This window comes from Lutjanus erythropterus, chromosome 2, assembly GCF_056507025.1.
Source record: "Lutjanus erythropterus isolate fLutEry1 chromosome 2, fLutEry1.hap2, whole genome shotgun sequence".
NCBI classification, from domain to species: Eukaryota; Metazoa; Chordata; class Actinopteri; order Lutjaniformes; family Lutjanidae; genus Lutjanus; species Lutjanus erythropterus.
Window position 1 is genome coordinate 19,246,277 of NC_139318.1, and position 27,568 is coordinate 19,273,844.

General features: G+C 37.8%; 2 protein-coding genes across 2 annotated transcripts in view; one reads left to right on the forward strand and one right to left on the reverse strand.

Moving 5' to 3' along the window:
• The window catches only part of kif21b (kinesin family member 21B), an 86,169-nt gene extending 75,128 nt beyond the window's left edge, over positions 1-11,041 (forward strand). The window contains exons 33-35 of the mRNA XM_084730888.1: positions 5,528-5,727; positions 7,911-8,047; positions 9,499-11,041. Of these exons, the coding sequence (XP_084587014.1) occupies positions 5,528-5,727; positions 7,911-8,010 (300 nt within the window). The 3' untranslated portion in view covers positions 8,011-8,047; positions 9,499-11,041. The remainder of the gene's footprint in view (positions 1-5,527; positions 5,728-7,910; positions 8,048-9,498) is intronic.
• Positions 11,042-23,161: 12,120 nt separating this feature from the next.
• On the reverse strand, positions 23,162-24,145 carry LOC146331428 (uncharacterized). The gene is made up of 2 exons (XM_084744495.1): positions 23,988-24,145; positions 23,162-23,899 (listed from the first exon to the last, which is right to left on the reverse strand). Exons 1-2 carry the CDS (start codon positions 24,085-24,087, stop codon positions 23,589-23,591), a joined length of 411 nt encoding a protein of 136 aa, XP_084600621.1. The 5' UTR covers positions 24,088-24,145; the 3' UTR covers positions 23,162-23,588.
• Positions 24,146-27,568: the final 3,423 nt, after the last annotated feature.

The window sequence follows — 27,568 nt, forward strand, 5'->3', positions numbered from 1 at the left end:
AGAGAGGAAAGTCAGCGTGTGTTTCGGTGTCTGTGTGTGCGTGTGTGTTAACTCCTGCGGTGTCTTCTGTGTATCCTCTGCTGCCTGCATATGTTAATAATGCATAATAATGCACCTTGTGGGTGGATGTGGCTCACTCATTTGCACGCACAGTAATATTCATATTAAACAGCACTTTCTCCAGTAGTTTGCATAAGTTGTATTTACCCTTTGTTTGTCTGAACAGAGAAAACAAGAACTGAAGACATTATTATTTCAATTCAAAGGGTGAATTAAATCAGCTCAGTCAGCGCTGTGGTCTGCGGCATATGACCTTAACCTCATTTGTGAAGCAGCCAACACAATCCATTTTACAGCCTCTCTAACTCAGTAGTCTCTGTCTAATTATGTAATAGGATCAAATTGTGGCTTGGGGTATAATAGAATATATTACAGCAGCAGACTCTGAAACTCCTCCAGGATTGCTGCTGAGAGCTGCTCTGCTGTGACCTCTCGGGTGAAATGCATATGCCATAGTGTGCTTCTTGGGAGAGTATGTGGAGCAATTTGTTTATAATTACCCAACACTGTAGTTTAGTGATTCCCAGCTGCTTGAAACATCTTAATATACCTACCAAAAACAATTCCAAGCTTGTGCGTTTTACTGGTTTGACGAGATGCTTATGCAACTGTTGTTGCAGTGTGGTGGTGCTCGCTGTAAAGAGGTGATAGAAAACATTAACACATTTTTACCCACCAGTGTAAAGTTGTTGCAGATTTTGAGGTAGATGTCATGTATGCAAGAAATTTGTTGTAATTGCTCTTTCACATCAACACTTCTTATTGCACTCCCAGCAATCAGTTGTGGATCTACAGAAACATTCATGGGATGGTGAGAGGGCGGCATGATGACTTTAAATAAATAAATAAATATATATATAGACAAGTACATATCAATATTTGCTTGGAAAAGCCCCCAGAACATTATTTTGTTGTGGTCCATGAGTGAAGCATTGTAGAGATATATAAAGGTAGCGTTAGAAAGCAATAAACTTTTTTTTTTCCCCTAAGCCCATTACTTTGCCTAAAATATGCAAAATAATTCATTAAATTCTATGCATTCATTAACACTTTATACCAAGTTATTTTTAAAATTAATTAATAAAATTTGACAGCCCTAAGATTTATAGACAGAGAGAGATAGACAGACAGTTGTCATCATGGCAGGAGCTCCAAATAGATTCTAGGGAAATGGCACTATGTATATACATATATATATATATATATATATATATATATATATATATATATTTGTGTATATATATATATATATATATATATATATATATATATATGTGTGTATATATATGTATATATATATATATGTGTGTGTGTGTGTGTGTGTGTTAAATGAGTTTAAAATACACGTTTATCAACAGTTAAGGAATCTTCTATGACCTTATCTGTGTATCAGGCAACCCCATGTAAAGTCTCAAGTCACGGTTGAGAAACTATTTTCTAGATTTCTTGAGCACATGTGCTGGACTGAGAACCTTTAAAGCCTTTTGAGACATTATGATATCGGCTTATACCAATAAAACCACATGTAGAATTGTTAGTGGAAAATACAGCTAAATAGTTTTTCGACAGGGAACCCATTTGTTTTATAGCTGCAAACTCTGAAAAATATGGCACCATTTTGATTCGTTCATATGTTACTGGTTACTGGTAAGCTGGTTTGTCTGAAGTCTTTGGAAAAAAGGAAATGCAGTTGCATTTGATTTATTGGAGGTAAGGAAAGTAATTAAATACATCTAGTTCTACACATAAATTAACAATCTGCACCTAAATTAACATCGCTGAACATGGCCTACTGTAATCACTGATGCCATTGGGTCAGATCTCGATGCAGTATTTTTGAAACAGCCAATCAGCTGAGATCTTCACACAAAACAGCATCTAGAGACAATAAGAAAAGAGCCCGACCCTCTGAATTTGTTGGCTGATGGCAGATATTCTTTTTTCTTTTTTCTTTTTTTTTTACGTAAACACATAACACTAACGTTATTGAGAGAAGATCAAATATAGTTAGGACTATTGGATATCTGGCTTTGTCTAGAGAATGTTTTCACCATTTATTCTGATGCACATGAGGTCTATTCAAGACTAAATTATTTATGTTTAAAAATCTGAAATACTACCCATAACTATAGCAGACCATGTCACCAGAATAGTTGTAATGGAATTAGATTTGAAGAGGGAACAAAGAGAAACTGTATGGAGGTTAAACAAGTCTTTACTTGGTTGTCAGTTTATCAAGGAGAAAATAAAAACATAGCATGAAGTCTTCTTATTATGAGATACGATTATGGAAGAGTGACTTGTGTAACACTGTGAAAAAAAATTATGTGGATCCCTAAAAATCCCTTAAATCCCCCAAGATGTGTACAGAACAGGGCGTTTTATAGATAAACAATAAACTTGTCAACGTTCTCTGGTGGACAAACTGTGTAATGGAGATACTGCCTCTAAATTACCTCAAGTACATCTTTGCTGTTTCTGCACTGACATTTCTTGTTACTTAACAGCCAACATATACTTCAATACTAATATATTGGTGACAAGATAATAACAGCCCAGCCACTTTATCAGTGTAGCTCTGACAGATAATAGAGAAAGTGGAGAAAACCCACTGTGTCAGTGGTAATGATCAATAATATGTCTTATTTTTTGCAATGAAGGCAAACAGGAAGGCCATATACAGTACATATCTATAACTGCTAAAAGCATCAGTTTTCTGCCAGAGATGCGTCTATAAACATTAACTTTCAAACCATGGAGATGTTGCAGCAGCAGAAACCTTTCTGGTGTCACTCTGCTGCCACTAAACAAGAAGACATTTAGACTGCAGTAGCTCATGATTGTCAAATTGTCAACTAAATGATGGAAAATGTTCTCCTGGTCCATCAAACCTTACTAAATCAGACGTATTTGTACGCAGCATGGATCCAGGGGTTCATTCTGCCTGCTGTCTCCGCTGCTGTGTGTGCAGTGTAACCAAACATTTTAATGTCTCTAAGTGGATAGTATCAGCAGGACAATATGTGGTCTCAAATCATGTTTTTGTTGTCAATCAAAGTCTTGATTGAGAGCATCTGAGTCACACCTTTTTCAAATACAAACCACTGTTTATACAAAACATTGTAAAGTCTGCACTAGATTATAGCAAATCATAGCTATTTGGATAATGTCTCTCACAATTACTCTGGGCTTGAGCACTTGTTCAGTAAGAATCACTTAACACAAAACATCTCGGAGCTCTGTGTCAAGATGAAATCAAATTCTGCAAAGTAATACTGATGCTTTCATTAAAGCATGTGGGTGTTTTGTTTAGATTGTAACGAATGGGACTAAAATAGACTTGCATGTAACTGAGGAATAGATATTGATTTTTATAGCTTACTATAAAAAAGTAGAGGAAAAACAACAGACCAACTGCAAACCACAGTGAGCAAAATATGCTCAGAAAGATATCTGCAAACAAATTAGTATGTGAGACACCTGATGGAAACAATAATGGAGAGGAACTTTATTAGCAGTGTTATGAAAAGATCAATTAATGACAGTAGCAAATAAAATGCAACAAGAAAAAAACAGATAAATGTAATAAAAGTTATCTGCCTCTTTATGTGTTCTGCTAAATGTACAGAGTTAAATTAATCTGCAGGACAGCTGGTTGAGATAAAGAAAAAGTGTGATAAAACTTTGGTGAAGCCTCATGTGAACTGTTATGTTTGGTCTGTATTTTAATTAGGGATGTACCCAACCTTGAATTTTGTCAGTCAAATTGTTTTTGGCTGTTCAATGTGAATATTCAACTATCCGTTCCTTTTTTTTTCATATAGACCATCAAGCAATGCCTTGAATCAAGTTGTCAGATTTTTGAACAGGGTTTAGTTGGATGTTCATTGTAAACTCACATTTACATGATTCAGTAAAGAATGCAAGTTATACCCTTTATTATACTCCCAAACTATTGCCCTCCGACTACTAACTACACTAGCGATGGATCAGAAATGTGCAACAGCATTGTTTACAGACACTAGATATCAAACAGAAGCCAGAGACTATATCATATTGAGCCAGAAATTCACCACTTCTTAGCAGAAGGCAGAAGATATTGTCCACAGCTGCCTGTGCCCATCTTCACGGAGCAGACGGGACGACTGGATGCAGTGGAATGATTTTACCCTGGAGAAAAAATGAGGAGCGCTCACTCTGCAGCTACTTCTGGGGACAGAAATGTCTCCTGAAGTACACTGCATACTGACTGATGGGGAAAAAACAAGTGCTCAGCTTGAAGAATCTCAGTCGACTGAGGGGTCTCCAACTGATGAATATTAGTGCACTTATAGTATTTGGACTGATAAAACAAAGCAACAAAGCAGTGGACCAAAATAGATCCATATGACAAACTAGGTCATTTAAATAGAGACAGGACATTGCTCAAGAAAACACCTAATTTACCTACTACTCTTGGTTTATGTGCCTGCAGTGATAATATAGGTTTAAACACAGACGGATGACTAACAAAGTGTTTTGGCAGGTACCTCCTTCTAAACTCAACAATGGTTGAAATTTTGCATTGAAACAAAACATGATATTCACATTCATTGTTCCTCACAGCAGAAGTGTGGAGCTGAAGTGAGTTAACAGATGAGCTGCATGGATAATTAATCTAGAAATAAAATAAAAATAGCAGAAAACAGTAGTGTTTGTTTTACAGAGTTTATTAATGGTGGAATAAAATAAGCTGTTACGTAATTTATTTTAAAGGTCATGTAGAGATTAGATGTGGCCACAGGGCTCAAATTACTCATAATTGAACCTCACACTTTGCTAAATACCTGCTCTGTAATTTAAAATGAAGACGATTAAAACACCCTGATACTTCCCACAAACTTTTATGATTTGTCTGCTATTTCTCTGCTGTTGCTCCATGAAACAGGGTCTCATCTCAGTGTTATTATCTCAGTAAACCTACTCAGCTCAATTTTGTTTATATAGCACTTTACACACAAGACAGCTGATCCAAAGTGTTTTACGGCACACACACACAGGAAATACAAGACACAAGAACAAATGAGATACAAGAGAAGAAGAAAGAGATATGATAATAATAATAATAATAATAATAATAATAATAATAATAATAATAATAATAATAATAATGACGGTAATAAAACCTAAGACAGATAAAGCCAGTTCTGAATGTTTAATGATGCTGTAAAATACTCAGACACAGGAACTAAGAATAACAACGGTACTGAGTCTTGAACTCACACGAACTTGTATGTTGCCTACCAACAATGTGCATTTTCCATTCAAATAATACACTGTGTTACTGAAGTAGATCTATATCCATTAATATGAATCAGTGAACATTTATGTTTTTCGACTTCTGTTGACTCACATTTCTATAACTGTTGGAGATGTAATATCCGTCTTTATCTTTGTCTGACATAACTTCTCTGCCTTTCCTCCACAGCAAATCCCCAACGCCCATAAGGACTGGGTGTGTGCTCTGGCGTACGTCCCGGGCCGGCCCATGCTGCTGAGCGCCTGTCGGGGCGGCATGCTGAAGGTGTGGAACGTAGACAACTTTACCCCCATAGGAGAGATCAGAGGTCATGACAGCCCCATTAACGCCATTTGTACCAACTCTAGACAGATCTTCACTGCATCCAGGTAAAGAAAAAAAAAAGGTTGTAGACTGCAACACCACTAATTTAAAAATGGTTCCTCTTGTTGCACCATATAAATAACTAAAAGTGTGTGCTATTAATAATTAATTATTCTCTATCAGTCCAGCATTCTGCAGATGTAGTGAAGGGACTAATGGGTAAAACACTAATTTCTTTAGAAGATAATTACCTGTTTTAAGAGTCAAAGAAACCTTCTATGTCTTAATGCCATTTATTTATTATTTCTTCACAACAAATTACTGTTATGAAAGAGTTTGCAGATTAAAGCACCATCTGTTTTAAACTGAATTATACACCACCATGAAAACAATAAGACTGGTGATATTCTACATTTTTCTTTTAGTCAGTTAAATCCATGAAAAGAACAAAATTGATCCTGCCCACACATATTGCCTGCCTGATATATCTTATTCCTATGTGCTGCAGAGCTTGATTCTTCAAAAACTTTTAAAAACACACCAGTGATGGTCACGTTGTACTGGCCAACATGTTCTTTCATTATCATGAACATGGACACATTGCAGCAAGATTCACCTATAGGCCCCAAAAGCATTTTCCCCGATAGGCCATCAACATAAAAGAAATGTCAGGAAAACTGTTGACAGGACTCCTTGAACTGCAAGCAAGGCCAGTTATGACTCTCTATATTATGAATTTTTGGTTCATGGAGGTTTTATATTTGTAAAATTTTCCTCAAGCCAAAAAAAAAGCTATTTAAAAATCTTAAGATGGTAAAAATAACTTTTGGCTTATGCACCAGGTAAGCAACTGTAATGGGACTGAATGAGTGCAAATCTTTGCATACACAATTTGGTTCCTTAAATTATATCTATGATATATATTCAGTATATCAGTGTTTCTGATGCACTAGTACCCCTAGGGGTTCTTTGGAGTAAATGTAATTTTACAAAGTATCAGTCATGCATAATTTGTAAAATAATTTTACGATATTAAGTTCTATAAAATATATAAATGTAAGTTCAACTACACCACATTTTATATTCAGTATTCCTATTTTCAGTTGATTACATTTACTTGTTGCTGTCGAAAACTGTCAAATACCATAAAACCTCACGGAAGAAGAAAGCAACAAATGCAATCGTGTTTCTTGTCAAAAATGTAATAAAATTGTGGTTGAAACATAGCAGTAATGCAGCTGAAAACACAGAGAAAGAAGTGACAAAGAAAGTGAAAATAGATCCAATAAAATAACGTCAGTATCAGAACAAATATGTGTTAATGAGCTTTAGCTCAGCAGGCTGATACTGATGGTGCAGTGCTGTATTGTACCTCTAAAATCAGACTTTTCTTTCTGTCAGGCATGTTTTTTGCTGGTCAGAGGGTTCTATGGTGAAAAAATATTTGAACAGGGGTACATTGTTTAAAGAAAATAATAAATCCATCACCAAGGCACTAAATGTGTGTTAATTCACTGCTGTCCCCAACAAATGCGCTGTTTACTCCTGTTGAGTAATGTTTGCTCGAGAATGAAATCCTCACTAGCAACAAACAGAGTTGGAGATGAGTGCCAGAGACAGGTTAGGGAAATCAAAATGTCTTGAGAGAACTAATGCATTTTGATTTTGGTCTTTTCATGGAACTAGTTGACAATAACAAAGACCTTATCAGATGGGTGGTTGGGGGGATTTGGAGGTTGAGAACCTGAGATCATAATGTTTAGATTTTAGTTTTCTGAATTGGTACAGACAGCAAGAAATATCTACCCTTTATCAAATGTGTTACCCTCTTCTGAGTGAAATACCGGATCGTGATTCATGCTCGCTTCATTTCAAGCATTCATCTGCAGGTGTGTATCAGCCCTCAGAGAGGGTCACTGTATCCTGTTTTTCTGAGCTCATCGGATGAGGATAATGCTTGTTTACTGTTCGGTTGTCTGAGGGAGACATTCTGCGGTCTTTTTCACCTCTCATTCAGCTGGTGGGCTCTCACTGAAGTTAACTAACTTTCTATTCCTTCTACTTCCTGTCATCTCTTCACTCTCTTGTTTCATCACCTCTTTAATCTTCATCACCTCTTGCTCTGTGGACAAATCTACAATCTTAAACTCTGCCTTCCCACTCCTCCTCTCCTCCTGTTCTTCACCTACACCTTCGTCGTCCTCGTCATCGTCCTCCTCTGCTCCTCCCTTCCCCTTGTCGACCCCAGTGACTGCAGGGTGAAGTTGTGGAGCTATGTGCCAGGCCTCACCCCATGTCTTCCTCGACGGGTCCTGGCCATCAAGGGCCGAGCCACCAGCCTCCCATGATTGCCTCTTCTCCGTTCACCAACCCTCCCTTCCTCTGGTACTCTCTTAACTAATTTCCACCTTCTTTTCCCTGCTGTGTTTCTTTTTCTCTTCTTTTTAATTTCTTTACCTGGATGGTACCTGCACTTTTCTGTTTGCTCCTGTTCTGTTTCTATAACCATTTTCATTTTTGCCCCAGTTATTCTATCATTCTTTTCTTCTGTTTTTGTTGGCTCTGTTTGGCTCAGTTTGACTTCTGTTTTTAAAACGTTTATCATGGTTGCTGGTTCCATTACAGACCGATGCATCAAACAAGACTAACAGCTTCTCATTGACTGAACAAGTGACTCATAGTTCTGTAAAGAATAACTTTTTTATGCGGGCAAATCAAATGTGTCTGCTGGTCCTGTTGCTCAACTTAAATGAGCAATTTGACATTTTGGCAAAAACGCTTATTTGCTTTCTTGCCAAGAGTTAGATGATAAGATCAATACCACTCTCATGTCAGCCCATTCGATATAAAGCTCGGTTGTCTTAGAATAAAGCATGCAGTTCCCATCAACTGGGGACCCTTGCAAATCTACTAGTTTAATCTCAGAGATTGTGAGGTTTTCTTGGACTATTTGCCTTCTTTCTTTTTTTTTTTTACTTACAACAAGCTGTTTCTACATATTACAGTCTTTATGCTAAGCTAAGCTAAGCTAATTTAAGTTAACCTAACTGCCTGCTGGCTGTAGCTTCAGAATTATCATACAGACATGAGAGTGGTATTAAGCGTCTCATCTAACTGGACAAGAAAGCCACAAACGTGTATCTCTCAACTATTTATTTGAAGATCTAGTGTGTAGGGATCTACAGAGGGCACAGGTCCTCTTCCATGGAGGCCACATTGTTGTACCATTGTGTTTCTACTGTCGCCCAGAACAGACAAACCAAACGCTGAGTTTGAATAAGGTGTTTTGTGTTTTTCACAGCCACTGTAGATTCTCTGGTGTCCTTTAACACCTTCAGACAGATTCAACTCAATCGACATTTAGCACCAACCAAAGTTCACAGCTAACTTTGTTACCTAGCGTTAATGAAAAATGTCATGTCGTCTTGGGGATTGCCTAATTGACAAGTGCAAGGTTTTTATGACTCGCACTGTGGGACTTAGTGAAAATGAAACCTAAATTGTCTGGTCAGTTTGGACCAGAGCTGTGAGCAAGTTGATTGAATTTACTTTACGGTTATGGATCGTACTTACTTATACACTTTTCTGAGAGGTTGGAGAGGTGTTTCTATTACTGCCACCATGGAGAGGGATCTTTAATGATGTGTGTGTGGCAAGTGTTTGTGAAGCGCACTTTGAAGTCAGTCTCTTTGTGTTGTGTCTGATGTACAATGAGTTGTTTTGAAAGGGAAGAGTGCCTGATTGATGTTCTGTTATTTTCGCCCTTTGTTGTGTTCTCCTTGCTCTCTGTTTCTCATCATCACACCTCTGTTTCCACTCTCTTTCTCTTCCTGTAGCGACAAGACAGTGAAGATCTGGACGTCAAAGGTGTGGAGGAAGAGGTGACAACCGAAGCGGTTCCTTTGTTGGCCATCTTGCTGAGACTTCAGTCACTGATCTGTGACCTGAGACAGGACACTGAAAACACGTTTTCCAAGGCAATCAAGGTGTTTTTTTCTTGCTTTGTCAAGGTGCAAAATGACAAAGCTGAGGTGGAATACATCTTCAAAGGCAAAAAACTATTTGCCTTTCAGATTTTTTTTACTGCCAATTTGAAAGTGCCATTCAGGTGTGATACTACTTGGACAAGATAAACTGTGGATACTCCAGGGTGAACAGTTTCTCTCCTGACATGAAAACTACCACAGCCTGGTATTAAAAGGAAAAGAAAAAGTGTCCTTCTTGAGACATGGATTTGCTCAAAGACTGATGTTTACTCATGTATCTATTGTCAGAAAGTCATGACGCTGGCTGGATTTGAGTCCCAGAGGGATGATAAATAACAACTGGGACCTCTGTTCCTCCATTCAGGATTCTGAACACGTCAGAGGATCATATAATGTGTTGATCGTGGTGGATGAACAAGAGACAATTGCTGATTCACTGGAAAATTACATAAAACATCACCACTTTTTACTCCGAAAACGCCCTCCAATCACTTTTAGTTCTCAGTACATCACTGAAACTTTACTCTGTTCCACAAGTTGTGTTCATTTTTTTTTTGATGACTTTTACTAATTTATTATTTTCCCTACCTCAGTTGTTTTGGACCTTTGCCGTGAGGTGGGAGGGAACATTTTTACGGGTCTCAAGTGTACAAACGCCTGGTGCTTGACATGTTTTAAGTCTTGTATTTAATGCCTGGTTCTTCATCTCTGCGTGGATGTGTCCTCTGTGGCCCTCCAGCTATCAGACTGTCTAGCTGCTGACCTTGCAAACAGGAAAGCACACGTCCAGTAGCACAACTTAAGGTAGCACCGGCCCCCCCAGAGGATCCTGACTGGATTGTATTATTTGCTCTGTAAAGTGCTAACTCCAGTGAAAATAAGAAACACCCCTGCATATGCACACGACACAAACAGCACACACCTACAGTATACACATTTGTGAGTCGAGGACTCCATTGAGGCCAAAGTGCCAGATCATTATCTCGACCATCCTACAGTATGTGGCCCATACCTGCCATTTATCCTCCACACAAACAGTAATAGGAACCCTTCCAGCTCCACTCTGATCTTTAAGGTTAGTGACTGTGTCAGACTGACCAGCCTTACTGCAAAGTCCACCTCCTTCCCCGCTACCGAACTTCTCTTGCAAGCCTATTTAATTAGAGGTCTCTCAGCTCTGCCGGCTGCTTTTCAGGCAAGATTATTCGGGTGAAAGTAGGTCATTTCTGAGAGGGATTTCTTATTAAAATCCCAAATTTTCTTCCACCCACTATTTGCTGCTACATTTAAAGGCAGGAAGAAACTTCCTGTACCAGTGCACTGATGTACAAATCTGTTTATGTGGCTGATTATGCGTGTGGGCAACACACACACACACAACACACAGCACACATATATGCACAAACTGTGGACTCACACAAACACAAGATTTCAGTGGATGTTGCGGTTATCCATCTTGCTTGATAGGTCTTGGCATCCCTCACTGTGTTGATTTAGTGTCTCTTTAATGAAACAAATTCAGCACTGCAGCACTCCGCTGACACACACACACACACACACACACACACACACATACATATATATGCACACACATACACACTCTGGTAAGACTTTACTTGAAGGGGTGTGCAGAAGACTGAATGATTATATCTTCTATAATTAAGTTTCATTCATTCAATTTTGTGATTTTTAATGCAAAGTTGACAATTCTGTTGATTAAGACAACAACAACAACAACAACAACAACAACAACAACAACAACAAAACACAGAAGTTAAGTTAAAAAAACAGATGTTAAGTTAAGAATAGTCTTCATCAATAATGTAAATAACTGAGCATAGTTTTCCCTGGAGCTGATATTGGAAATAACTAAGGAGTGAACAATCTAGCTCCCCTCTCATCTCTGTTCAGAAATGCACATGCACAGCACCCATCGGCAACTTCCTCTGCTTTGCTAGCATCATCGGTGTCTCGCTGAGAGGAGATTCTCACCAAACCAGAACTGAACCCAACCTCCGAGACCGAAGGTGGCCAGTTTGACGACAGGGAATACAGTACTGATGTGGTTTTCTTGCTGGGTTTGGCTCCTGGAACCGGGGGCTGAGCCGGCTAGTTAGGTGACTAGCTCTGAGCTAACTAACTAACGCCAGCTGCAGATAACAGCAGACAGCGATTAGCCTACTTGAGCAACAAGCTTCCTAACTAACTACTATGTGCCCACGTCTGTAAGATAAATTACCATTGGTATTGTACTCTGTCATCAAACTGGCCTTATAACACTTAATGACATCTTTATGACGAGTCTAAATGGTACCACTTTACTTGAAGTACAGGAAATTCTTAATGATGATGTTACAAAAGCACAGTGTAGTGAAACTTAATGACATTTTTATGTCAAGTCTAAAATGTAATGTAATGTAATGTAATGTTAAAACATAATCAAACAGTTTCTTTAAGTTTGATAATGTAAAGTTGTCATAACAAAGACATTGACAGGCTATGTTGTCTCGGTTAATGTCGAGTTTTCATAACAAAGACATATCAAAAAAATGTCAACTTTGCATTAAAAATGGCATAATTGACCAAATGACACCAAATGACAACAGTAATAAACATTCATAAATACTCTGTCATGTTCATGGTGTTCGGTGATAGGTGGCATGACATCGTTATGACACTGTATGCACACTGTATGCACGCCCCTTTAAATAAAGTGCTACGCACACTCCTGCAGCCAACAGTAATAACCTGAGTCTTAAAAGTCAGTTCAATTATCTTTTTGTTCTGAATGCAGATAACAGTTTTCTCATCACTTACACTTTATGAACTTGAGATTTTTTTTTTGTCAGTCTAAAATGACACTCAGCTTTTAAAAGCTTCTTGTCATGCAGATGTCTCACTGCTTGATCAAAACCAGATTCATGTCTGTCAGTATTACAATATCACAATTGAGTTGTGTTGTTCAGCTCTGAAACTGCTTCTTCTCTGTCACTGCTTCTGTTGAAAAATACTTCTTTGGTGATTTAGTGCACTTTTCCTTATAAAAGACCCAGAAATATGTAGTTTAATTAAAGGAAGCTTGGATCATAAAACAGCAGTCATTGGTGCTGAAGCTAGTTAATACTTTTCTGCAGACTCTCCTCTAAGAGGGAGAATGTATCGCCAACATTAGTCTGAAGCTGCTTACACTCTCCAAAAGCAATGATATGAGTTTTGATTTTGTGTTTTGGGGGGTAGTGAATGCAAATGTGTGGATGGGGGGTGAATATTTGTTGAAGCATTTTTGGTTTTGATATTTTTAATGTTTAGAAACTCAGGTAAAGATTGAAGGATAATGTTGGTCATATTTTAGTCATTACTTGACCCTGTGATTTTAGGTAGCTCTTTGAATCAACCAAATGCCTTGTTTGAGAGATTTTTATTTTACTTTGAGAAAAGAGGTACTATACGTGTACCACCCCTTTTTGTAAACGACTCATTTCCATGTTTTTCTTTTGCATTTGATTCCCTTTACTTATTATCTATGTACTGTGCTTTTCTGTACACAGCGTACACATCTTAAATGAAATCTTCCCAATCTGGCCAAAGCTGAAAGTCTTGCAACTCTGAAAAGTTATGCACTGATTTTTGACCATAATGACTTGTTTAAAATATGTATAAAATATGGTAATTGTATAGTAGTTTCTTCTATAAAACTGACGTGAGCGGTACAAAATGTGTTCAGTAGGGAAATTAACCTCTATAACATAATGGGTTATACAGTTCGACCTTGAGTCAGACTCCACTGGGCCCTTCACTGTACACTATGTATTTATCTGTGCTAATTAGCCAAACTGACCTTGCCCACCAGCTCTGTGGTGTGTTTCATGTGATAACAATGCTAAGACAGCCTCTGTATCTCTTTTCTCTTTTTTCCACTTCTCCAGACTCCTTCTTATTGCTAGAAAAGATGTTGTAGTGCTGTAGCTTTAGGTGCTCTCTGAGGTGCCCTGTTGCTTGTATATTTGCTGAAGGATGCATGATGTTAGTGGTGCTCATCAGTTGATTGGACAATTAGCAATTCAGCAGGCAATTCATTTATCCTTGTATTGTCGATCTTGATGTTTAACACCAGAGTGGATTTGCTAGCAATATTTTAGTGGGATTTGGCCATTTGTTTGGATTTTGAAACATTGACAGTCAATGAATTGAACGTTCCTATGTCCCACCTCTTTTCACTCTGTCCTCCAATAATACTTGTGCAAGCTTGGCACCTGTTCCTGTATTTACATATTTTATGTGCTAGAAAAACAAATTCTGAAGGTGGTTAAAAGATGGTGCTGGCAGACTTTTAAGAGCCATTATATAGTTAACTAATGTTAGCAAAATGGTTACTAACTAGCTAGCTAACCTACATCAAAAAAGTAAATAAGAGAAAAAACAAAGGGAACAAAACATTTAGTTTCCTTGATTGGGCATCAATTGTTTGCTAGTAAACATTGGATGTGATGATACCATTTACATAAACAATATATGTGTATATATACAAAACTAGAAGAATAAAGAAAAAAGAATAACGTCAATTGTTAGCTAGCTAGTGTTTTACAAACAGCAGCTAGCTTAAGATGTGTCTGTGTATATGCAACATCTCTTGACTATCTTCAAAAATTGGTTTTCTTTTCAACACAGACAAGCCGAGTAAAAGAATATATAAGTACAGGAAAGGAGAGAGTTGAGTCCATTGGGTACCAAGAGCACAGAGCAAAAAGGGGTGGGATTTAGGAAGGGTCACACAAAAATGTCACATGTGCTTCACAAAAGATGCTTGCTTGGAAGATTTATTAAAGTCCAAGCAGAAGCCCTAAATTATTATGTGGCCTTGAATCAGCCCCACCAAAAGGTGCCCCTGATGTTCTGAGTCTTGTATTCTGCTGATGTCAGCACCACTTCATGTTGTGATGATGTGTAAATAGGTGTGTTATACCTCTTTTAATATTACGGAGGAGATTTAGTTGAGGTTAACTGATTTCTTTCTCATCAGCTGGCCTCAGGGTAATCTCCGCAAATTAGGATTTACATGCACTTTGGATAATGAACACTGCTGTGAATACTCTGTTACCCGTTTTCCAGATATGTATTAAGCCTAGTTTTAGACTTAGTTTACAAAGGTGGAGTTTATGAGTCACAAATGAGGCTTAAAGTACTGAAATTGTACTGAAAAACACATCTGTTGAACTCTACAGTAGGCTTAGAAATCAATGATATTAATGTTTGTGCTGAGACAGTATGTAAAATAACAGTCGAGACATAGAAAGACTGTCCCCAGTATGTCCCTGACTTTAAAGTCCATCTTTTATAATAAATGTTACCTGAGAATGTGAATTTTCACACTCAGCAGCATGCTCACGGTCATAGACGCTCAGGAGAGTCCAGCTCCATCCTTATTTCCCTGGCTGTCTGCTGGCATTTTTCTTCATATTACTGACCACACACAGGTCGTATTACTTCATGAAAGATACAGGATGACAAGATCTAAACTTAATCTTTTTCTCCTGCAACAATCAACAGGGGGAAAACTGCGCCTGACAAAATGTCCTTTGAGGAAAGGATATTATACTACTAAGTGTACCATTGAGCATGTACAGTAGTGAGTATTGTTCAGTGAATACCCCCTCTCTGATCCTGAACTGGTGCACCAGTTTGGGGCAATGCTCTGTAGCCAAAAACATGAAAAGAACAATCCACTGCAGCCCCTTAAGCATCTGGTTTAAATTGGAAAGCTGTTTGACCAAAGCGAAAAATCACAGATATATTGCTCATTCTTTGAAGCTGCTATGTGTATGATTAAAATTTTTTGACTTTAGTGCCCCAGTGCAAACACTGACCATTCACAGAGCCCCGCCCCTCATAGCTACTATTGCTCTGCTTGTCAAGCTTTTCATTCTTGTGCCATTTACAATTATTACTTGAAATTAGCAGTCAGTCATTTCACACAGAAGTTAAAAAAAGACTTCTCCACTAAAGAAAAAATATTTTTGGACTAACAATAGTTCAATTTATGCTTTAATGTTGGTATTTTCAAATGGTGTGCTTCAGTTTTACCAAGGATAACGAACAACCAATGAGTTTGGCAAACATAATACTATCTAATGCAAATCTGGCTGGAGTTGCTCGAGTGGGTAACACTTTAGTATTAGTGATGCTATAATTTATGTTATTCTAAGTTTTTGTAATATCAAATAAGAATTTTATTTTGTATCATAACTGACAGGAGATGATTACAACTACATTTTGATTAGTATACTACTTTATTGTTAAACACATAAAACATCTGAAACAATGCCAATTATAGAATCACTAATAATTAGTAAACATTAATTATTATTTCATTATTCATTAACAGTGAAATAACTATTAACTATTATTTAACTAACTATCAGTGTGGCTATAATAAAGTGTTACCCTGGAGTGTAAACCTCCTCAAAGCAAATAAAGAGCTGCTGTCATTACTTAAAAGTCTTAAAAGTCTGATAAAGAACAGATTTTTTTAACATAACCTGTAAAACTTCATGATAATGTAGTTACTTAATGTTTTCTGGAAACAATCCTGGTTTACATCTGAGTGTAGTAAGCTAGTTAGCCACACTTGCTAATGTATTTGGCTCATGTTAAAACAGAAACACAATTTTTACCCATTTTTTTCATTCATTTTGTTTCTGTTGTGTTTTTGGTTTTGTTTTTTGTTTTTTTATGTGGAGAAATTCAGAGTTTGACAGGCATTGTGCCTAGTTATGGTTGCTAAACTATAATTGGACAATCTGTTGGGGGGCAGGGTTTGATGTATGGTCAAATGGCTGAAAGCAAAACCTAGATTGCACCAATTTTCCCCTGGCAAACAAAAAGAAAAAACAACGTACAGTATAGTGTGTGTAACCAGTCTGTCTGGTACTGTACACATGACCACATCAAGCTGTCAGTCAAACTGATTGTGTGATTATCACCTTTAGCATTTCCAGCCCGGCCCGACCATCTTAGGACTATGAGGAAATGAAACCTCAGTAGTCGGTGTCTCAGCTTCAGCCTTGTGCCTCAGCCAACAGGCCTTCCTGCCTTAAAGAAACAGAATGTGTATGTAGGATGTTAACAATCATTATTCTGATGATTGTACGTCGTCCTGCAGATTGTTGAATTCTGTTCTAAGTCAGACAACATCTCTGCTCACTTTATCAGTACGGCTGAAAAGACTTTTCAACTTTGCCTCAGGCTGCTGAGGGGATGGGATCGCATTTAGACACAATCAAGAGGGCACTTTGCTCACTATCACACACTGACACACATCTTCTCTGCGGCTGCTCGAGTAGTTTTTCTCCAGGTGTGCGTTGTCACACCGAGCTCACATATGATAACACAACGTGTGGCAGTGTCTGTGAAATATGTACTCATGGGACATAAATGCAGGGTCAAAGGTCATTTGTGCCTTTTATTGCACAGACTACTCCCTCTCTTAAATGAGTGTAAATGCGTGTACAGTTTTTTTAATATGACAATGTGCATGTGACCAAGCCATGTAAAATATCTGACTGTAAATAATGTAAGTAAATATTTAATGAAAGATCCGATGCTCCCTCAAGAAAATAAATACGTTAAAAAAAACAACTGTACTTCATGTCTTCTGGTGTGATGAATCCAGACCTTATTGTATGTTGATTTCTTTAAAGGGATAGATTGTATTATTTGTAGTGGGGCCGTATTATGACCTTATCAATAGTCAGTGTATTACCGACAGTACATGGCCATCTGCACCAGAGAGGAGCACCAGCACAGAAGCTAAGCTGTGAACAGGGTCAGCAATAAAAGGTATTTTAGCCACTTGCATGAGAAATCTGTGATATGTTTACTGTGGTAAATCATAAAATGACCATGATATGTTATCAGAGATTTTTGTTTTCAGGGTGATGGGCTTAACTTCACATCAACAGAAAATTGAGAGTTATAAAAAACCTGCTCAGCTTGCAGTGTAGGACTCATTGTGGCCATTTATTGTCAATGCTGCACTCATCTTGCACTCCTGCAGTATTCTTACAGCCTGCCTGAGCTCCCTCAAGTCTGGGGAGGAGGGGGCATGAAGAAACAAGCTGTAACTGTAGACTGTATATTAAAGAGGATCGCGACCTATTTAATATCTACAGTCTATGGCTCCAACTCGCTGTTTGGATGCCGTACTGCTGTTATGCAAGCCAAATATTACTCTCTCCAAACCAACCAAACTCCGCAAGCGAAATCAGTAACCTTTAACCTCGCAGGATGCAGGAGCTGCTGGTCATCCACTGCTTCCATCAGTCAGTTTGTTTGTGTTATTGTGTGAGATTGGTGAATCCAAACTTTTTATAACAGTGACACAATAACACAAACAAACTAACCTGATTGAGGCTTTGGTTGTCCTACACATGTCCTGTGTCCTGTGTAAAATTACACCTGTGCGGTTGGTTGGCTTAGAAAGAGTGATATTTGGCTTGTATAATGATGGTTTCCTGTCAGGTAAATTTGTAAAGCTGTGAAAATACTCTTAATAAAGCGTACACTTAAACGGATTGATTTTTTTGGGTGGATCTTTTTCAAGAGGCCAACCAGATTGATCGTGACTTTTATTTACCCAACTGTCTGCAGATTACAACACTTAGCTCTTGATCTCCTCTGTCTGATATTAAGACCAAAGCAGCTGAGAAATAACATGATCCTTTACCTTCTAGACGGACTGGGAAGTTATTGATCACTCAGGATAAAGAACATGTTCGAAAGGGATTAGATGTAGACATGGGGAAATGTTTTTCATCTAGATGGATTCTTTCTACTTCAGGGCTAGAGATACAGACTCAGAACTCATACATCTTCATTTCCTTTGCAAACTCTGATCATTAATTTGTGTCGAGCTGCGCTTGTCCCAGCAGCGACGGGAGACACAAGCACTATGATGTACGACGGCCATTAACGCCTCCGAGGAGGCAGAAACCATTTGAAGATGCCAGTCACAAACAAATAAACATCCATACACAAACCCTGTCACGTCGCAGCTGTATGTGCTCCATCTGCTCGCTCCATATAATAAACTCCTGAAATTTCATTTGAATGTCTTCGACTGTTTCATTACACTACGACGCTCCAGTAAGTCTGTTCTCACTTGCTGATCCATCAATCCTTGTACTACTCTATCAATCACCCTGTAAGTATAAAAATCAATTTGAAATTCAGCCAAATACCCTGAGGGAATAGTAAACGCCCCACATTCATTATGCTTACATGTGAGTAAAGATGAAGTTAACTCCAGTATAACAAGTACAAATACTATAATTTCCTAGCGATGGCAAAGTGAGTGGGTCAGCTGCTCAGTCAACAATTTTCCACAGTCCACAGACAGAAATATCTTGATAAATATTAGATGGATTATTACGAAATGTCAAACAGGCATCCATGTTCCCCAGAAGATATTTATCTAACACCAACATCAGGTATAAAATTTAGCTGGTCCAATTCATTTTTTAATGAACAAATACCTCAAGCTTCCCAGCTTTACTTGTGTTTCATGTTAATTACCAAATGTTAGCATGCTAACACAACAAATTTCATACATACCTGTTAAACAGTTCTTTGCTGGCATATTAGCAGGCTGATGTTAGTATTTAGCTCATAGCAACCCATGTCAAAGTTGATAAAAAGTTTATTATGATTCTCGCTCCCAGTGACTTTTTTTCCTGTCCCATCCCAGACCCATGATGAGGAGTGAAACTGACTCCCATCCTGCAGGAATCGCATGGGAATCCTGTGTCCTGCAGGATTCCTCAAAAAATGTCCACCTCTAATCTCAGTGGATGTGGATTTACAGCTGCCATTATCAATATGTTTATATCAGCAATGGATCAGACGACTCAGTGAAAGGACGTGACTCGTAGTGACATATCCACAGATCATTATCACCAACCCTGCAGTTCTCCTCAACTCTAATGAGTTTTTCAGTGCCTTAGCTCTGATAAAAACCACACTATGTGCTACCCAGTATCAAATCGCAGGCAAAGTTAGCAGCAATTAGCAGCTAAAGAGACAGATATTTCCCTTTGAAGTTAGCAGAGGGCAAAACAGAGCTAGAAGAGAGTCAACATTTTATATTGACCGTATTGCATCTATCAGGTGGACACAAACAGAACTCCAAATGAATGCTAATATTTCTCCATATCTGATGGGTAAATAAACCATTGTTTGCTAAAAATATTTATGTGTCAACTTCATATGGTGATAATATATCATGTTTACAGGATGTTTCTATTGTCACCAAGTGACTGAAGAATCTAGTGTCACAGGTTTACAACACAGTAATAAAGTAATGTTAAAGTGGCTCATGATAGACCTTTTACACAGCAGCCACGTTGATAAAAGTGTAATAGTGGGGTAAACAGGTGATACCAGTGATACTGATTAATAGGTCAACAAATATGTCATTTAGAAAAGCATAAATAATGCAATGAAAACATGGAAATTTCCCTATTCTAAATTGCTCATTATTTTTTTTGGAAAAAAATATGCTCCATGATTACATCTGCATGGTTAAAAAAGATCACATCTAACTTCAGTGATTTAATACACCAAGATTATTCCCTTCAACTAAAGGATATTTATGTATACTTGTATATTTTACTGCAGAGTTTCTATTTCCATTGCAAAACAGCCGAGGTTCTGACTTTTCAATATTCCCTAGTTAAAGGGGAGGTGGTGGTGGCTTTGGACAGTTTAGTTCAGTTTAGTTTAGCAAAAATACAAAGAAAGAGAGATGGAGATGAGATGGTGCTGATCATGTCCATGTTGGCTCACTGGACAGGTTCTGCTACACTAAATGGAACGAACCCATAATTAGGTTCATTGGTAAAAACTTTAGTGTTTACTCTACTATTTCATATTAACGTGGCTGTTGTGAAAAAGGTCTATAAATCAGTGTAGATAGCAGAACATTTACTTTCTGTCATAACAAAACACAACACATCTTATTTGGAAGTATAATCATAGTGATGCAGTGATCATGAAGAGACAATAACAGAAATGATCCAGTAACCATTTGAGATCATATCTTCATAGATGTAAAAAGCTTCTCTCTCGACTGGTAAATACGGCTCTTGTCTGTGATAACGGGAATGAAATCAGATGATGAAGAAGAAACGAGGGAAGGCAAATGAATTGAGTAGACTGATAATTAGCAGCGTCATGGAAACAAACTTGGATGCAGAGACGGATGAAGATGGATAAATGAACAACAACAAGTGGACGTCATTCAGCTTAGAGGACTGGCTGGGGAATGAGAAGAGTGATGCAGTAATAGAACAGTGGAGATTCAAACTATTTATGCTATTTTTAAATAATGGAGGATGCAGAAAGCAGCGCTGGTGTGACAATAGGCAAGTTAAACTGAAAACATATTATCTCTTCAGCTTGTATAGGAGACAGCACAAACAAGTAGAGAAAAAGAGCTGACATTTTCTTGCTTTCAGTGGTTATAACCTTGAAATAAAATAAAATGAAGCTGAAAATACAGCACTGGCACATTGGGCCATCACCTTATTTACCCTACATAAATTTGCACTCATAAGTAGAGAAATAAGGCACTGTGAGAGACAGACAACACATTCAGAAGCTGAAAATGACTTTGTACAACATGAACTCAAAGAGGATTTTAATGCTGAGGGAAGTCATAAACATCTTCAAAAAAAAAAAAAGCCCACTGTTTCTCAGATAGGCACAGCGAGCATCTGCACGACCATTGAACAAAGCCTTGGACTATCAACTAAATAGCACAGTCTAATCCCATTATACGCTCTCCCTTTGAGTCCGGTTTTACACAACACACACACAGCACTCTCCACACAAGCAGATTTAACCACATCACAGGGACATACAGCCATTCATGGACACGGGTGGATAATTAAAAAAATACAATGCTGTTTGTAATAATTTGGTTTTTGTGGAGAGATTTGCAGGCAGTGTTCATGAATGTGTTCAATGTGTTTAATATTTTATTTATCCAAAGACTGATCACTTTCATGTCGAGCTAGGTATCTACTGAGTTATGATGATGTTTAGTAGAAATGACTCATTACTGACACTAAACTACAATGTCAGGATAAGAAGAGGTAATCACATCTCTCTCATCTGTTACTGAGTAGTCCAGAGCAATGTGCTTTCATATTAAAATGTAGAATGTAATTGTAATTCAGAAATGGGAAAAAGATTTATTATCTGTCCAGGGTTTTGATCACCCATGAAGTTCTTCACTAAAAGGAACAGTTTCACATTTTGGGAAGTATTTTTCTTCCCATTTTTGAGATTTATACTAGAAGACTGATAACAGTCTCATGTGTACAAAAAAAGCCTTCTTGAACATAAGCATCCACCATGATGGATTTTTTCTAAATTTGCATAAAGTAAAGTATCATCTAATTTTTTAAATTCTGAGTCAGATGTGATAGGTTGTAAAGCATCATGGGACAGAGATACACATTTCTATTATAAATGAGAACTGAATATTGGTACTCGATACCTTTAATAATCCAGTATCATGAAGTACAGAAACAACAATACTGATCCTTTTTGTACCCAAATCTATTTTTCAAAAAAAGAGTATTTGTATGGTTTTGCTCTCAGTCAATCACCACAAATGTTTTTCATTTTAATACAGTGTGTGACTGGCTCACTATCACACCAGCAACATACATACAAGATATACAGGAGTTGGAAGTTTTTAAAAAAAGGTATCAAATTAAATATTCTGTTGGTATCGGTATCACTTTAAGGGTATGGTATTGTAATTTTTTAAAAAGATACTCAGTCCTAATAAATGAGCAAGGCTGGCTGAAACCATTGATCACCACTGATCAAAGTTCCTTTGCAAAGATTAGAGCTTAGCAGGAAATGGCCAGAATTCATTCACCGTTTGTCTAATCATCATGAAAGGCAGATGTCTTCAGGCTGTGTTGGGGAATAGCTCTACTGAAGCATTGTCAGCCTGTCTGAAAACCCAGTGGACAAAATGTCACCAATTTCAGTGTGTGCTCCGGGTACAAGTATTAACCCAAAATTTGAAGAGCCAAATTGATTGGTGTGAGTTGGCATATCATATCGTAATCAATAGTCACACATCCAGTGAATATGTAGCTATAGCTTATTAGCTTAGCTTAGCATAAATGGGGAAACAGCTAGCCTGACTCTTTCTGGGTCACAAAGTACCTTCACACATTATGCCTCTTTTCTTGAAAACTTGGTGTTTCCAATATGGCTGCCTGTGAACCTGCACAGGGTCCAAGTGCTAAAGGCATTATCCAGTACATAACCGTTTGCAAAACCACAACTTGTTTTTACACTTAAGTCTTTTTTTACAGGTTTAAGAAATGATATATAGCATGTTAATTGGTGAGTTTTAGAGATAATGGTAGGTGGCTTGTGTTGCCTCTGAGCAAAGCCTTTATATTTAATTGAAAATACATGCACATATAACAGATGTTTTGTTTTTTGTTAGATTTTTTAGTTGATAAAATGTGTCTGTATATGGTGCTCTTGCGTTTGTCAGTTCCTCCATTATGGTTATTATGTGTTATGGAAACTACAGAGTGATCCATCCATTTTTGCCTAAAATAAAACCTACTGCTGCATCAGGAATCAGAAAATGAGTCACTTCCTCTGCACAGGTGGACTGAATGTACCTGATGTACTTTTTCACAGATGTTTACAGCTGTAGATGAGAAATTCTTTTGTGAAAACTCATTAAATAACTACTGTATTTTAAGCAAGGTACAAACAGGTTAATTTATTCATATAGAAAAGGATTTTCACATTGAATTCTTATTCTTCACACAAGTAATTGTCTTTTTCACAGCCTGTTTGAATCCATAGTCTCTTCATCTCCACACAGCATATGATTCTTGTCCTCACTTTGTCTTCTTCTTTGATTCTTTTTCCTTTGCGGGTGGTGTCGCCTGCCTCCAAGGCAGGAAGTTGTAGGAGACCAGAGCTGTGAGGAGGTATGTAGCCATGCCAGTGTATCCTCCCAGCACCAGACACAGCGGCTGTGCCAACACAAACAGACAGAACACGTTCATTGACGCCCGGTCATCCAGCTCCACTCTATTGTCCTGGGTGGCTTTCATCACTCCAAAAAAGTACATCAGAGCCACCGCTGGGTAAAAGGCCAACTCCACCATGATGCTGAAGACCAGGATGCTCCCACGCACTAGAAAGCCTTTGGATTTAACACGTACATATACGTTGGAAAGTAGTTTGCAAGCTCCACTGAGATATTGAGTGAGTATTTTCAGAGACACACTCACCCAGATCCCCGACAGAAAACTCTCTGAAGTGTGAAGGTGGATTTGACAGCAAAACAGACGTGGACCTTTGATCCGTCATCACAACAGTCCTGTCAAACATTATCCACCTCCTCTCCTCCTTATCAGAACACTAGGAAGTTGTTACCTTCAAACTCAACCTGCTGACTTGTTTTTGAGAAAGAACTCTTCAAAAAACATTTTAAATGCTAACAAAATCAATTATACTGTCCTTTCATGTGTATCATATAAGAGCCACTCAATGAAAACGTTCTTAGAAATCATCAAAGTGACCTTAATTTTTCACAACACGCATGAGTTGGCTTTGAGTGAATTGAATAACAAGTCATAAATTTATTATGTCGTAAAAGCCTGAACTTTACATCCACATAGCCTTTCATATAGAGCACAGTTTTTCAATTTCTTCTCAGCCAAGGGCTCCTTAAAAGGTAGACTATATACTAGGGACCCCCACATTATACCTATTTGCACACACACCCTATGTAGTGAGAGCAGGTTTCCATCAGTAATGGGTGATGTGTGTTTGATTTAATTTAAATAAATGAATCTGAAAACTTTTCACAGACCGTTGTTTTGCAACATGTTTCAAATACTTCAGAGGGAAAAAAAAACTCTAAACTTTCTGGTCATGTCACAGATGAGCACAATTAGTTGGAGGACAAAAGGTTGCAGGCTTAAACTGACCAGTACAGTATGTCCAGTGATATTTACACTGATACATGCATGAATACTTGTAGTATGAGCTACAAGAACACAAATGAAAACAGAGGAACTGTACTATGTTTGCAGTCATCTTTTCCTTAGAATATTCAATGAACATGAATAACTGAATAGCTTCTATATTTAGTTTTTTTCCTGGAGGGTGTTTCAATGACAGGGTTTTATGTATATATATTTGAAAGACCAGTGTGTAGGATTTAGTGACATCTAGCAGTGAGCTTGCAAATTGCAAACATGTCTCGCCCTCACTTTTCCAAGTGTGTAGGAGAACCTATGGTGGCCATGACACCTGGACAAAACACAAAAAGCTTTATCTAGATCCAGTGTTTGGTGTGTGCACTCCAGTCTACACAACAAACATAACATTGATTATAAATGGCTCATTCTATGGTAACAAAAGCATGTCTATTCTTATTTTCAGGTGATTATAATGAAAACATAGTTATGAATATTATATTCCATGTCTGCCTTATCCTGCCAATAAATCCTTGTAAACTTACACAATGCACCTTAGTTATTTATTACCAAGTTATTGATTTGTGTATTTTTAAAGGCACTAATCCTACTGAACAAGACTTGAGATAATTCAACGTTTTGGGAAAAACACTTTCTTTCTTGCAGAGAGTTACATAAAAATATCAATACCAATGTCATGTCTGTGTGCAAAAATGAAGCTAGAGCCAGAAGATGGTTAGCTGATCTTAGCATAAATTTGCTAAACAGAAGGAAACAGCTAGAGAGGTTTTGCTGAAAATTTGCCTACCAACACCAATAAACCTCATTAATGTACACATTATACAACCAGTTACAGTAGAACAGACTACACTAGAATAGCATATATCTTTATTGAAATTTGTCTTCAGTTCACCAAACACAAGAAACAACAATATAAAACAAAACACATAAGCAGGTATTAAACTAAACATAGGTAAGATCACATTTCACATTGAAAACAATAAATGCCAATTGCTGTGGTCAGAATCTCATTAGTCACTTGTCATTTGTTAAGAATATTGAATGCACTTGGGATAAAATACTTCTTAAGAACATTTATAGTAACCAGAGGGACTCCATGTGGCTCCCTGAGCCCAAAGGCTCAATGTGGCTGAAGAGAAAATGGGAGCTTTCTGCCAGGATGCTCTAACAGGAAAATTCTCCCTCATCCTTTCTGTAAAAAGTTGAGTCAAGGGCTTTTGAGGTTTGCCAATTATTTTGCTTGCCACTGACACAATCCTGGAAAGTTTATCCTTAGATCTACAGTTCAGGTGACCCTAGCAGGCAGGGAGGTGAAAAGGTAAAACACTCTCAACAATATTTTTGTACACTAGTTCTAAAATCTGCTGACTGGCACCAAGGCCGCTGAATTCTCGGAGACGATAAAAGTCACTGTGAGAATCTACTGGAAATATTCTCAGTATTTTTTAGAGGCTCACCTGGAGTTCAGAGATTCACCTAGGTATTTAAAGTTTTCTACATTGTCAACATATTGGCCATCAAGTAGATCTAGCTCTGTTTTCAGATCTTGTTTTGTGTGAATAATTAATTCTTTCACGTACTGGAACCATTTCTTTGATGGGCTTAGTGAACAACTTAAGAGTAAAAACCATGCTGTGTTTTTATAGACCACTACGCACTGGAATTATGCCTTAGTTGAGCCAGAAAGTCTTGCGATACAAGATAATCAGACATCTTGCCATCTTACAATTGTCTTGGGATTTCTAAATGCAAGGTAGTTGAACGTGACAAGAACACTGCAAGAAACATTTTTACAAGGACACACCTTACTCAAAAAAATGCTCTGGCCCCATTCTCCTCAGTAGTAAACACACAACATCACTGCCCCAGTATGAAGGGCCGCACTAAAGACTAAAAAACAATTCAGTAATAGGGGTTTTAGTTAACTCTCTGATTGTTTCCACCCAGTTTTATCAATGATATATAGAATATTTCCTGCTGGCTGTAGCTCCATATTTAGTGTACAGACATGAGTGCAATATCAATCCTCTCATCGAACTATTGGCAAGAATGCAAGCAGGCATATTTCCCCAAATATTTCCAGAATGTAGCCCTATTCTTTTAAGGGTAAGATATGCAGCATTATAAATGCACCATTCAAAGTTGGCTCCTCCCACCCTGCTCAACAATAGAGAGGCAGAGAGACATAGAGATTTAAATTGGTAGAGGGAGCGCAGTTGGAGAGAACAAAGCAGTGAATCAGAGGAATATAATATTATATCTCATTGTTTCAAAGTGAGTGCACTCTAAATCACAAATAAACACTCTCACACAATTTTTTGACTGCAGCAAAGGCTAACCTCGGTCTACTATGCCTGTATATGTGTGTATCTCTCTCTTCAGCTCTCACAGAAAGAGGGCAGAGAAGAGAGATGGAAACACACTGAGCGCTGTATTGGCTGAGGGCGACACACTACTGCCAAACACCCAGAGCACAGCAAAACATGAAGAAATAAAAAAATACTGGAGTCTGTAGCTGCACAGATGGCAGCATCTGTGCAGAGAAAGACTCCACCTCACACTTCTAGTGAGTCAAGTGATGATTTAGAGAGATATGTTTATATGAGTCTATACTTTTTCTTTCTTTCTTTTCTTTTTGTTTTTAGAAAATGCTGCACATTATATCTTTAAAGGTGGGTAATGTAAGTACGATCATAAAGCAGCCTGCAACACTTAGATCAAAGCCTATAACATATTTTAGCCCTCAATCTAATGTGGTAAACAAAAGCTCAGCCGTTCACTGCCTTATTTGTATGGAGTAAGACATAGTATGGACAGTAGTTCATTAGTAGTATTTACTGTTGTTTGGGAGGCATAAGACAGAATGT

Excerpts from the sequence above, each read along its gene's own strand:
- LOC146331428 (XM_084744495.1), bottom strand. The coding sequence starts at position 24,087 with ATGTTTGACAGGACTGTTGTGATGACGGATCAAAGGTCCACGTCTGTT. Across the intron at positions 23,900-23,987 it reads GTTTTCTGTCGGGGATCTGG|GCTTTCTAGTGCGTGGGAGC; the intron begins GTGAGTGTGTCT and ends TTAAATCCAAAG.